This window comes from Cydia splendana, chromosome 9, assembly GCF_910591565.1.
Source record: "Cydia splendana chromosome 9, ilCydSple1.2, whole genome shotgun sequence".
NCBI lineage: Eukaryota > Metazoa > Arthropoda > Insecta > Lepidoptera > Tortricidae > Cydia > Cydia splendana.
This window is the reverse complement of record NC_085968.1, coordinates 16,191,962-16,204,281: the sequence shown is the minus strand read 5'-3', so window position 1 is coordinate 16,204,281 and position 12,320 is coordinate 16,191,962. Positions and strand designations below refer to the sequence as shown.

Genomic DNA, 12,320 nt, shown 5'->3' with positions numbered 1-12,320 from the left:
AAACAAAATGGCTTCCATCTTCGGTCATCTTCGGTCGGTCGGTCAATGAATTCTACGATCTATGGAATGTAGAACCAAAGAGAATATGTGACGTCCCACGGTCAAAGGTACCTTATGGCGGGTATGGAGTTATGCATACCCCAGTAATCTACAATAAATAAGCTATCGATAACACAAAAGATCAACCTTCTAGGTTGCGTAGTTACAGAGATATGATTTTTTGAAAATAATGTTGTGAAATGAGCAACTTTACGATAGAGAAGTTTTAAGTTTAGCCGCCTAAAAAACTATGTTCCTGAAGTAAGTTACATAGTTGACTACAAATAATAATGCCTTATATATCTGAGATTAAAAAAATATTGCGACTTGTTCTGTAATGCAAATAGAAACTTTTGATATCGACTGATTTATGTGTATACTAACCAATCTCTTGAAAATAAAGTTTTATTTCATTTTCACGATTGATTGCAATGAGCTCTCAAGATTTAAATTTTATCTATTAGAAAACGACACTGACAGACAGTTTAAGCAAAAAACAATACCGATTTAGAGGTGAAAATGTATTTTCTGACTTTTTCATATAAAATCACAAAATTGAATATTTTTACTTTTAATGTGACACACAATCAATTTTTCTGAGCACATATGAAAGAAATTCTGTCATTCAAATGAAATAAATCCTAAAACCCCAACTAAATACTATATTTAACCCCTTATGCCACTTTAAACTTACATAACAATAACAGTATTTGCTCCATACATTTACGAAAAGGTACCTTATGGAAATAAATCTAATAATACATCGCTACAAAATATCAATCATATTATAGTTTATCTTTTATGAATAGAAAATATTAATTTACATTAAACTGCCCCCAATTTAATTAGTTCTTCGTCATAATAATCTTAAAAAAGACCAATAATTTGTATGTAATGAAAAGGTACCTTGTGGTCAAGTTACATGATGAGGCATGATGATGATGGAACAGTTAGGATAAACTAATAATATTTTGGGGTTAAGATGGTATAAATCGTCTATTTCTTATCAATAATATATTTCGGTTGCTATTGAAGATAAGCGGCATTGAGGTTCAATGACCTCAGATATTCCATAAGGTAATGCGTCGGGTATTGGCATTTTTCAGCAAACCAATGGCTGATTTACTGCATGCGACCAAACCAAATGAAGATTATTCTAGTTAAGAAAGACTTGACGAGAGTAACTTTGGTATAATAGCAGTCTACTTGGATTTGTGATGTCGGTCTATGTACGGTTATAATATTTGCGAGGCGCCCCAACCAGAACTGAAATTATCAAATTAGTTTTGCAGAATGCTAATACAGTTCTCTACCAAACTTCTTTTCCCGTATTGACTAGTTTTTTTGGGAATTTTCAATCTTTTTTCCATAAGGTACCTTTTCTACTAAACTCTGAGACGACATTACTAGGCTTATAACTAACTTATAACAAAAATAAAAACAGGTAAACAAACGTTACGCATTAAGGTTTCAGATCACACAATAAAAAAAAATTGAGCATTTTTTCACCTCTTTACAAAACATTTAATATCTCCGAAACTAGAAACCCTCATAAGGTACCTTTTCCCGTAGAACGTCACATATAATCCCTACGTTTTAAGAGACGGGACTTCCATACTAGCGATTTGATTAGTCTGTGTCACAAACTACTAAGAAGATACTGTCTGTGTGTATGTTTGGTTACCCAATCATTATCAACATGACGTATGACAAACACTGTCCTTGGTACAATGCCTCAAGGGCCTATTTTAGATTTAAGCTAGTTATTAATTTAGTTTAGTAGTACCACTGTATATATATATTGTATGTAAATAAATGATTTAAAAAAACTGTCAAAGAGCAATAGTACCAACATAGCAGACTTAAATAGTGTAGTATGCTACACGCTTGCGTATTTTATCGATATCGATAAATTGGGGAGGGTTGAAACGTGGGCCTCTGTCAACAAATTTCGTACTCGAAATCAGGCTAGAATCGAGTCCATATTTAAATCGTATGTTATATATAGTGTTCTTCGAGTGGACTAATACATGGTTGGACTTAAATGTGAACACGATATTTATTTGTTAAAATAAAAATATGTAAAATGATTTTTTTAATAATTTATTATAATCGATATTAAACTTTCGTGAGACATGTTTTAAATTGTTTATACGACAACGGTTTCACTCACTTCGCCAATAGCGACTAAAAATTCAAGTGAGTGAAACCGTTGTCGTATAAACAATTTAATTTATTATAATTAATTTAAAATACATCCCGCAGGTTCGACGGTCCACAAGTAACAGGGGAAAATGTGTGTTCACCAGATTAAATGTTTTTTTTCTATGTATTATATTCTTGAATAATAAAATTAAGTCTTCCTTTACAACTTATTTGACCCACTGCCTGCATCTGAAAACATTTAATGATTAAAACAGACACACATACATTTTCTTATATTTTAAGTTAAAATCTTAAATCATAGGGAATATTACGCAAAACTCTGCGTAGCGCCACTACCACTATCTGTCACAATCTGGGGGTCTACCGCGAAACAAGAAAATCGAACTTTCGTTATATGCATCTTCTCGGGGAACATAAGATAGTCCTATTAACTTAACAATTGATTTATCCTGATCAACCTCTTTATCACTCTTGCATATTCGAGCGATAAAGAGGCAGATAACTAAATTTCGATTTTCGCGTTTACTGGTAGGCCCTGGTTAACAAACCGCCTTGATGCATCAATGTCATAATTTATTGTCTGCGAAAACTTGTCAAAAAACAGTTTAAGGCAGAGTATGTATAACTTAGTTTATGAATTTACTAGAGTTGTCGCGAACTACCCCTATGCGTGTGTATGAATATATTACTTTATATCACTAATAGGACTGCGATAACACACACACATGGAGGCGTCGCGATACCGAATAAACTAGTTTCCGGGTTCCTGTGTATATGTGAGTGCCTAGATCCTTACCTTTTATTGATGATGTAATGCAGTCCTTTTCCTGCTTCGCTAATTAAGGCTTCGCCGTTATCTCGGCGTTACCTCGGAGCTACCGTCCGACATCTGGGGGTTAAATAGATTAATGACTATACAGTCATTAAGTACGCTTAGCCTGATATGGCAAGAGACATATGGTCATTAGTTGATGTCTGTCAGTAACGTTATGGGAACTTTGCATGGTCACATTGTCCGTACGTCAGTTACCAGGATTCATTCATTACCATTTACCAAGGGGAACATTATCCAATCCATGTACTCTCTTCATGTGTCGACACCTTAACAACGGCTGCCCAGCACTTATGCCTTCGGGACCAGCCTATATCATACATCCCAGCCCATATGCCTTCGGGAGTAATATACCAAGTATAGCCCAGCACTCATGCCTTCGGGTCTAACTTACAGAGTACCGCCCAGCGTAAAGCCTTCGGGCCTAGTTCACATCATTGCCCAGCGTAAAGCCTTCGGGCCTAGTTTACTATGGTTCTCAAGGGAGGACTTCAATATCGAGCATCATTACGGATTAACATCATACAAGGCATTATAGACACATTACATGATAATGTTAGATAGTTACGTTATGAGCACAAGTTACACTGTCATGGTATAGCAAGGGACTTACGAGAAATGGAGATTACACAGTTACAATACAATGAATAGATATCAAAGCAAGCACACTTGAGTTATATCATATCAAGCCAATCATACTCAACTTATAATAGATGAACCAGTCGCCGGTTTCAACCAACCGGCACGTGCTCGTCACGTATACACTTGTTCACACTACTGACTGTTCACACTAAGGCCGCTGAAGGCGAAATGGAAGAGCGACCGGACGCGCCGGAAGCTCTAAAGCACATTACTACCCACTTTTACAACATCTAATAAGGAACCAAAGCCAATATTGTTGGCGGGCCGGGCGGGAAAAAACTATCAGACCGCTTGGCGTCTTTGACAGATGACAGATGTCATTTAGGGCGCGTTCAGATGTAGTTAATATCTAATACATTCGCGAGTCGGCTCGCGACAAGAGTCGGTAGTGCTGCACTCTGGCGGCAGAACATTGCAGTAATATCCTCTATTACTAGATTCCAAAAATATATAATATAATGTCCATTCCATTAATGCACAGATGATAGATAATTTTCCACTAAAAATATTCGGAGAAATAATTATAGTCATGTTGTATGCAAGTTACCAGGAAATTCACTCATTGTATTTTATTTACTATTTACATTGATAAAAAATTAGGCTGCCGTCGATATCGATACTTCGTATCTTATACCTGTAGTACATCCCTAGTTCACAATGAAAGTGGATATGAAATATCTAATTTTCGATGTGTTTATAGCCTGCTACACCAAAATAAGGCTAAAAGTATCTAAAGCAATACTTACCGGTCTTCATCTAATGGAAATTTCGCCATAAACTTCCTTTTTTGCGATTTTCGCGAGCGTATCAATTGCCACATATTTCGCACTGAAACAACTTAGTTTTCGGTGGCATTCAAACAAAATCTATTGACTCCTTGTATGTTCTTATCACGTTTGACTGTTTTGGAAAATAACGAAGGCTTTTAAAAAAGAAATTGCAAGAAATACGTAAGTAAAACCTACAAACCGCCATGACAAGCAACCATGGACCTATATAATAGGTTTCATATTTCAGTGCAAGCAACAAAGCAATGTGGCTGACAGTTGACATGACAGAAGAATAGCACTGACGTTTTATTTTGTTTTTTTAGCTATGGCTAGGTTACTAAAGTCCATACAAAACCTTTTTTTGTTCCTAGTTGCGTCAGCCTGTGTAGAACTACGATCAAAGAGAAAGAACATAATATATATAACCTCACTACGTTCTACTATATTAAGCTAGTGCTACATCGGAGCCAGAAATATACCACCAAATCTTTTTTTAAATATGTATAGCCGGTCAAACAACTTTGTCAGTTTAGATTTAGACTGTTTTATTCTAATAGTGTTTATTAGAGAGCCACTACGAGGGTGGCATTTGTTTAAAAAACCCTTTATAAATAAATAAATAATTAAAAAAAACAACAGGGTGCACTCCGGGAGTGCCGGCAGAAGTGAAAACTGAATGACAGTGAAAACAGAAATAATGTGTTGACGTGTAAAATACTTATATTTTATCAATAAAAGTTCTGATTCTGATTCTGATTCTGATTCTGACAGTCTTACGTCTTAAGGTCACGTGACACCCGTTACGAGTTTAAAATGTTTTCCCCATCACAAAAAGTGCACAGCGCCGCTAAAGAAGTTTTCACTTCTAAAACTTGTCAGTAGAAAAACTCGGAGTAATTAACAATGGAGCCGCCATTAACAGGCGTTCCCCTCTGTCGAAAATAGGCGGCCAATGGTCAACCACATGTCAACCATATGTATGGACTGACGTTTATCTGACATGACGTACCTATACATTTGATGTGCCCCTCCCCCGCAAAAAACGGCAGACTATTTTGTACCGAAAATTTTAGACATGGCGTCTCCGTTGGTTATATCCTCTAAGTTGAAAAAGGCGAAAATTTCAAATTTTCTATGGGCCGATTTTGTAGACCTTTCGCGCCTACATTTTTTAAATTTGCCGCTTTTTTCTACTAACGGAAATGGCTTGACAGACTATACTTTATATAGTTTGTCAAAGGACTGTCTCATTTCAACCATAGAGAGCGAGCTTCATACTTGTGGCCACCTCTCCCCCAGCCACTTACGGTATACAAATAAGACCGTAAAAGGGGAAAGGCGGCCACTAATTATTATTGTTTGTGTGGTGTGGGGTGTAAGAGTAACAGAATGCTTGGCATACATACCTTCATCTCCCATGAAGGATTCTTTATCCTCGCTCTCTCTGATCCACTTCTCTTGGGCCAGAGGAGCCTCAGTCTGCTTCGCTTTACTTTATGGTGGCTGGTTGTTTGACCCCGAGATCTGTGGGTTTAATTGCTCATGAATATGGTATTCTCATACAACCATCACCTTCTATACATATAACTTATCTCTACAACAAAAGAGAACCATCTTACAAGGCCTGATGAAGGTTCTAAGGACCCCCCCCGCGGGGGGTCCGCCGACACATGGTCGGATAACCCGGACGCCTAACATCCGAGCCGAGGCAACTGCCGCACATCGACACGCCTCTAGCCGTGCAGCCGAAACCGCCACGGCTCTCGCACACTGGGGCGCATCTAGTCTACCCAGGTGGAGATGAAGGTTCTAAGGACCCCCCCCGCGGGGGGTCCGCCGACACATGGTCGGATAACCCGGACGCCTAACATCCGAGCCGAGGCAACTGCCGCACATCGACACGCCTCTAGCCGTGCAGCCGAAACCGCCACGGCTCTCGCACACTGGGGCGCATCTAGTCTACCCAGGTGGAGATGAAGCCTGGGGCACATCAAGTCATACCCAGACAGAGAAACCTAGTTTGCCTTACCTAAGATGGTCTCAGGAATAGCTTCCACGGCAGATCCCGCGGCAAGCTAACCTCATATGAACTTACTGCTCTTGGATAAAGGGGATCATTGCATAGAGAAACCATACCACCACTGTGAGCACCAAGTAACATAAGATACTTAGCTTTAGACGACTCAGGACAGCTGTGGGCTTCCTCACTGTATATTACACTTTTATGCACTCACACGCTTCGCGCCATACTGGTTTTTACCTTACAACTGGCCACGTTGGAATAACTTACCACAGTTCCACTCAGAGGGCGCTGTTCAGTGTTGCCGCTAGGAAATTTGTATTGTGACATTAGATATTCGTGCTTGTCACGACACACCCCGCCTCAGGCAGCAACACGGCGACTAGATTGCTGGTCCATTCCTTGATCTTCTCAAGGGCTCTGAGAGCTGCCGCTCTCTTAGGTCTTGCTTCGTCGTGTTGTTCTTCTGGCGCAACTTCCTCTAGGTGGTGTGACTCGGGAACAGTGTGGTCGTAAAACTCGAGGTCGACGACCGCGAGTGGTTCTGGTTCGGACATAGACTTAGGCTTAGGCTCGTTTAACTCACTAGATATAGACTCAACTGTTTGTTTAGAGGAACACGGTTCCTCTTCTGGCGAGGCATGAGGCTGTACTTCTTCTGGTTGATCTCTTACTTCTTGAGTGGATATTTGCGCAGGTGGAGGCTCAGTAACGTCCTTGAGGGATTCCATCGTCACGTCATCCTTGTCTGGTGGACGTTGAAGATCAGGAATCTGCACCGGTTCTTCTACACTTTCTTCATAAGATGATGTTTGTTTACACTGTTCTTCTCCATCTTCGATCTCTAACGGGTAGAGATGTGCGATAGATCTTGTATACTCTGTATCTCCTACTCGTACCGTGGCGACCCTACATAAACCGTCGGCGCCTTCCTTTAAAGATACTATTTTCCCAACTTTCCAATTTATCCTGTTCTTCGTGTCACCTTTAATCTGCACGATTTGACCTATCTGAGGTGCTAACTTTGATGTTACTCTAGGTTCTTTAGGATGGTGGGAATATCTTTCTCTCAAATTTAGGAGATACCTGTTCTCAAACATCTCTTTAAATTCTCGTAGAATTATCCGTGCTTTCTTCCAACCTTTAATTAAATTGTCCTTAGTCACCGTCCCTTGCGACGTCGTAGGATCCTTATCTGAAGTTTCCATAATGATACACTTTCCCATAGTAAGAAAGTCTGAAGGTTTTAGTACATGATCCGGCTCTGAATCTACGTAAGTTAAGGGTCTTGTGTTAAGAACTGCTTCTATTTCTTTCACCGCTGTTACTAGCTGAGTGTCATTCAACAAATGTTTCTGTAATGTTTTCTTCATACAGTTTTTAACCAAACCAACTAATCTCTCATAGAATCCTCCATGCCATGGTGCTAACTGTGGTATAAATTTCCATCTTATCTCTTTCTCTACGCAGTATGGGTTCTGAAGAATCTCTGAGAGTAACTTGTAGTGAGCCGCATTATCAGACGTTATTAAGGTAGGTACACCTCTTGCTGAAATCATTCTACGTAAGGCCATTAAACCTTCTTCCGCAGTTAGGTCCTTTACAACTTCTAAGTGAATGGCTCTTACGGCTAAGCATGTGTAGAGGCTAATCCACCTTTTACAATTGCCATTCCCATTGTTGACTAGAAGTGGTCCCAGATAGTCGGTACCAACGTATGTGAATGGTGAGCTATAATTGACCCTCTCTTTCGGTAACGCAGGAGTTTCTGGTAGTTTATATGGCCCTCCGTCATGCTTCATACATTCGGAGCACTTCTTCAAAATCTTTTGAACTTGGCTTCTTCCTTGTGGTATCCAGTAAGTTTCCCTTATCTTGTCTAACGTGTGACTTACTCCAACATGCTTATTTTCTTGATGAGTCTTCATTATAATTTCGTTGGTGAAATCTGAATCTTTTGGTATAAGTATAGGGTAGCGTTTATCGAATGTCCAGTCTGCGTGTTTCATACGACCTTTACACCTTAGTAACTCATCTATGTCTTTAAATATGCCTAAATTCAAACTTAAACTAGTTACCTTTCCTTCTACCTCTAGAGGAAAGTATTCAGCTTGAATTTCTTTCAATTTTAGTAACTTATCTGGCATTTGATCATTGTCATGACTCGCTACTTCCTTTTCAGTTATACTGTCCTCCGTTTCCATCGGACTAACGTTGTGTATATCCGGATCAACTATTTCCATCAGTTCTTCGTCTTCTTGGATCCCAAGACCCTCCCCAATCAAGAGAGAACTGGTTGGTCCACCGCCAGAAGTTGTTGGCCACGTCTTCGGATCTTGAACTATAAATTGTGGACCACTTAGCCATTTCTCCCTGTCCTCGCTCGAGCAGGTGGGTCTGGTGCCGACGTCAGCTGGATTTAGCTCTGTTGGAAGGTATCTGATATCCAGATCTTTATTTGTTTTGATCTCTTCTATCCGCCTGGCAACGAAGGGTGGCAATAGCTTGTCAGATTTGCACCATTCTATGACGATCTGGCTGTCAGTCCATAAGACTTGTCTTACTATCTTCTGCTGGAGAAACTTAAGAACGAACTTTATCAGTCTACTGCCAATCAGTACTCCTAAAAGTTCAAGACGAGGTATCTTGAGACTCTCCTGGTCCTTTATTGGTATCAGCCGAGATTTACCAATAATGAAGCTTTTCTCCGAGCCGCAGACTAAAAAGACTGATGCTGCATAAGCCTGTAGAGAGGCATCGGTGAAACAGTGTAGTTGGTAGCCTTTTCCCACTGGTGTCTTCATGTAGCATCTGTCCACCGACACCTTCCTAATGGCTTCTAAATTCTGTCGGATCTTGTTCCATTCTTCCGTTAGTTCGCTCGATAATGGTGAGTCCCATGACACTCCAGCTTTCCAAAGCTCTTGTAAAAATAGTTTAGATGATAGGGTATAGGGTACTGCATAACCACATGGATCGTAGATTGATGCGATAGTCTTCAGTATTCCTCTCTTTGTGACAGCTTCTTCTTGTAAGTTAGGTTTCAACTGAAGAGTATCCTTTTTGATGTCCCATTCTAAGCCAAGTACCTTTACTTTATCTTCTTTACATGTATCAGAGACTTTCTTCATAAATTCCTTAGAATTTGAACTCCAATCTCTGAGTGACATTGAAATATCTTGAAAAGATCCTTTTAGATTTTTGTAGAGTTTCATCGCCTCATCCGTAGTGTCGGTACCCGAAACAAAGTTATCCACATATATGTCATTTGCTTTCTGTCTGACTTGCTGATCTTCTGCGTTGGACAGGTGGTGCTTAATAGTCGCATTAAGCAAAAACGGTGATGAAATGACGCCAAATGGAACTCTACAAAACCTAAGGTATAGTAGGTTGTCTTGAGATACCGGTTTAGAGGTATCTTTGAGCCACAAGAATCTGGTTACATCACGATCCTTCTCGTGTAACGCCATCTGTAAAAACGCCTTTTCAATATCCGAGGTTAAACCTATCCTATGAGTTCTAAATTTTATAAGTAAGCCCGTGAGGTCTTCTAGCATGAGTGGTCCTCTGTACAAACATTCGTTCAGACTCTTGGTGTCCTTGATACTCTTAGAGCTAGCATCATAAACTATTCTCATAGGTTTTCCTCGATGACGTACTCCATGGAAAGGTAGGTAGTGAATGACGTTACCTGTTGATGTTCTTGAAGAGGGTACAACTTCTATTATACCCTTATCTAATTGTTGTTTAAACGTATCTCTGTATGCTACCAACGTATCTTGATCCATACGCTTCAATAAGCTTGATAAACGACCAAAAGCCATTCCAAAATTATTAGGTAAATCCGGTGGATAAGTTATCCAAGGCCAGCTTACCGTGTATCGATTATTTAATTTTAAAGTTGTATCATTAAAATATTTGATGGCTTCTTCTTCTCTAGTTGCTCTTGGGGAATCACTAATACCTATGCATTCTAGTTCCCAAAGGCTCTTTATGTCTCCATTACAAAGAGGTGGATCTGGCTGATGAAGCTTCGTTTCAATGCAAGTCTGAGTGTAAGTCACTACGTACGACTCGTCTCTAAGCTGTGGTTCTGCTCTACCACTAATTATCCAACCAAGTGCAGAGTCGATTAGAAACAAATTGCTATCCAGTTGTACCCTTTTCTCGTAAGTTATGTTGCAGTAATATTCGTTTCCAACCAAGATCTGTACAGGTCCGCTCAGCGACCCGTCGTCCGCTAGTGTATATGACTCCGGTAAGTTCTTCATCTTGACATTAGGTATATAACCTCTGGAGATATGCTCTACGCAGTTAGCCTGTATTACTATGTTCTTGTTTGTTCTAGATAGTAGATGAAGAGTGACTATTGGGCTATGTATCTCTCTGGGAGGATCGTCGCCGAAGGTGAATACTACTAGATGACTCTCTTCTTCGACGGGAAGCTTTAGTTCCTTTGCAGTCCGGAATGTTACATAAGAGCGTTGGGAACCTGGATCTAAGAGAAGTCTATATTTAAATAGTTTGTTCTTATTATCTAGGGGGCTTGCATAAACTGTTGCCGTTTGGAGTGCAGTGATTCCCTCTTCTGGAACAGTCAGGACTGTTTCTTCTCCGTTGTATCCTTCTGAAAATTTGAAGGACATAATGCTCGATTATGCAGTACTTCACTATGGCAGCGAGCGCATTTTTTCTTACTCTTACAGTCTTTTGCCAAGTGATTCTGCCTGAAACAGATGAAGCATCGTCCTTCAAGTCGTTTCTTCCTTTCGGCTAAAGTAGATGCTTCAGGGCAGCTATCGTTATAATGGCCCCCTTTGCAAAATATACAATCCAATCTCTTCCTGACCTCTTGAGGACTTCGCTGAGTTTCTGTCTGATCCTTGCTTGAAGTTGAAGCTTGGTTTGGTCTGTTGCCTCTATTGCTATTTTTCTTGAAACCCTTAAACTTCTTCTGTACAGGTCGCTTATCGAAGTCTCTCTGCTGGTTTTGTTTACTCTGTTTACTGTGATGTAGTTGGGACTGACTTGCGTATCTCGCGCGTTTCGCATTCACATGAAGAATCCCGACCGTACTAGCTTCTGAGTCCAGAGGGCGTTTCCTACTCGATATCCTCTCCGCATCCTCCTTGGCAGTGATTATTTTGTCCATTTGGCTTCTCAGTTCTTGAATGGAATCATCCTTGACTTTACTTTTATCTCTCAATATTCTTCTTGATAATTTACAACTATACTCTAATTGTAAAATAAATCATAAATACAACCTCGACGGAAACGTAGTTGTCCTGTTTCCGGTCACCATATGCAATTTCTTCAAGTTGGTACTCCGTACATTCCGTACAGTTGATATTCCGCTTGTTACGCAAAATAAAAATATGACTTATTTACTCAAATTATCTTCAATTAATAAATACAAATGCCAGCCTCTTTATTTAAACGAGCCTAAATGAATGCCGAACCAGACTTCGTAAGAAAACACTTCAAACATATATTCGTAAAAAATAGTATCTCGCAGCTTTTGATACCAGTAGCGCCATCTATGATTTCTGTTAGTAAAGATGTCTGATTATATTGAAATGTATGCCTTGCATTCTTTATTTATATTATAAGCCTTAATTCCTTATCTACTGGATCCCAGCATCTCCACCATTGTGGCCACCTCTCCCCCAGCCACTTACGGTATACAAATAAGACCGTAAAAGGGGAAAGGCGGCCACTAATTATTATTGTTTGTGTGGTGTGGGGTGTAAGAGTAACAGAATGCTTGGCATACATACCTTCATCTCCCATGAAGGATTCTTTATCCTCGCTCTCTCTGATCCACTTCTCTTGGGCCAGAGGAGCCTCAGTC

The 12,320-nt window shown here is 39.8% G+C and overlaps 1 protein-coding gene and 1 long non-coding RNA gene across 2 annotated transcripts in view; both read right to left on the bottom strand.

The window, feature by feature from the left end:
- LOC134793772 (uncharacterized) overlaps window positions 1–12,320 on the bottom strand; it is a 96,042-nt gene that overhangs the window by 65,420 nt on the left and 18,302 nt on the right. The window lies entirely within an intron of this gene.
- On the bottom strand, window positions 5,826–11,603 carry LOC134793720 (uncharacterized). The gene is made up of 2 exons (XM_063765372.1): window positions 6,740–11,603; window positions 5,826–5,973 (listed from the first exon to the last, which is right to left on the bottom strand). Exon 1 carries the CDS (start codon window positions 11,113–11,115, stop codon window positions 6,799–6,801), a length of 4,317 nt encoding a protein of 1,438 aa, XP_063621442.1. The 5' UTR covers window positions 11,116–11,603; the 3' UTR covers window positions 5,826–5,973; window positions 6,740–6,798.

Coding starts and splice junctions, on each gene's coding strand:
- LOC134793720 (XM_063765372.1), bottom strand. CDS start 11,115: ATGTCCTTCAAATTTTCAGAAGGATACAACGGAGAAGAAACAGTCCTG.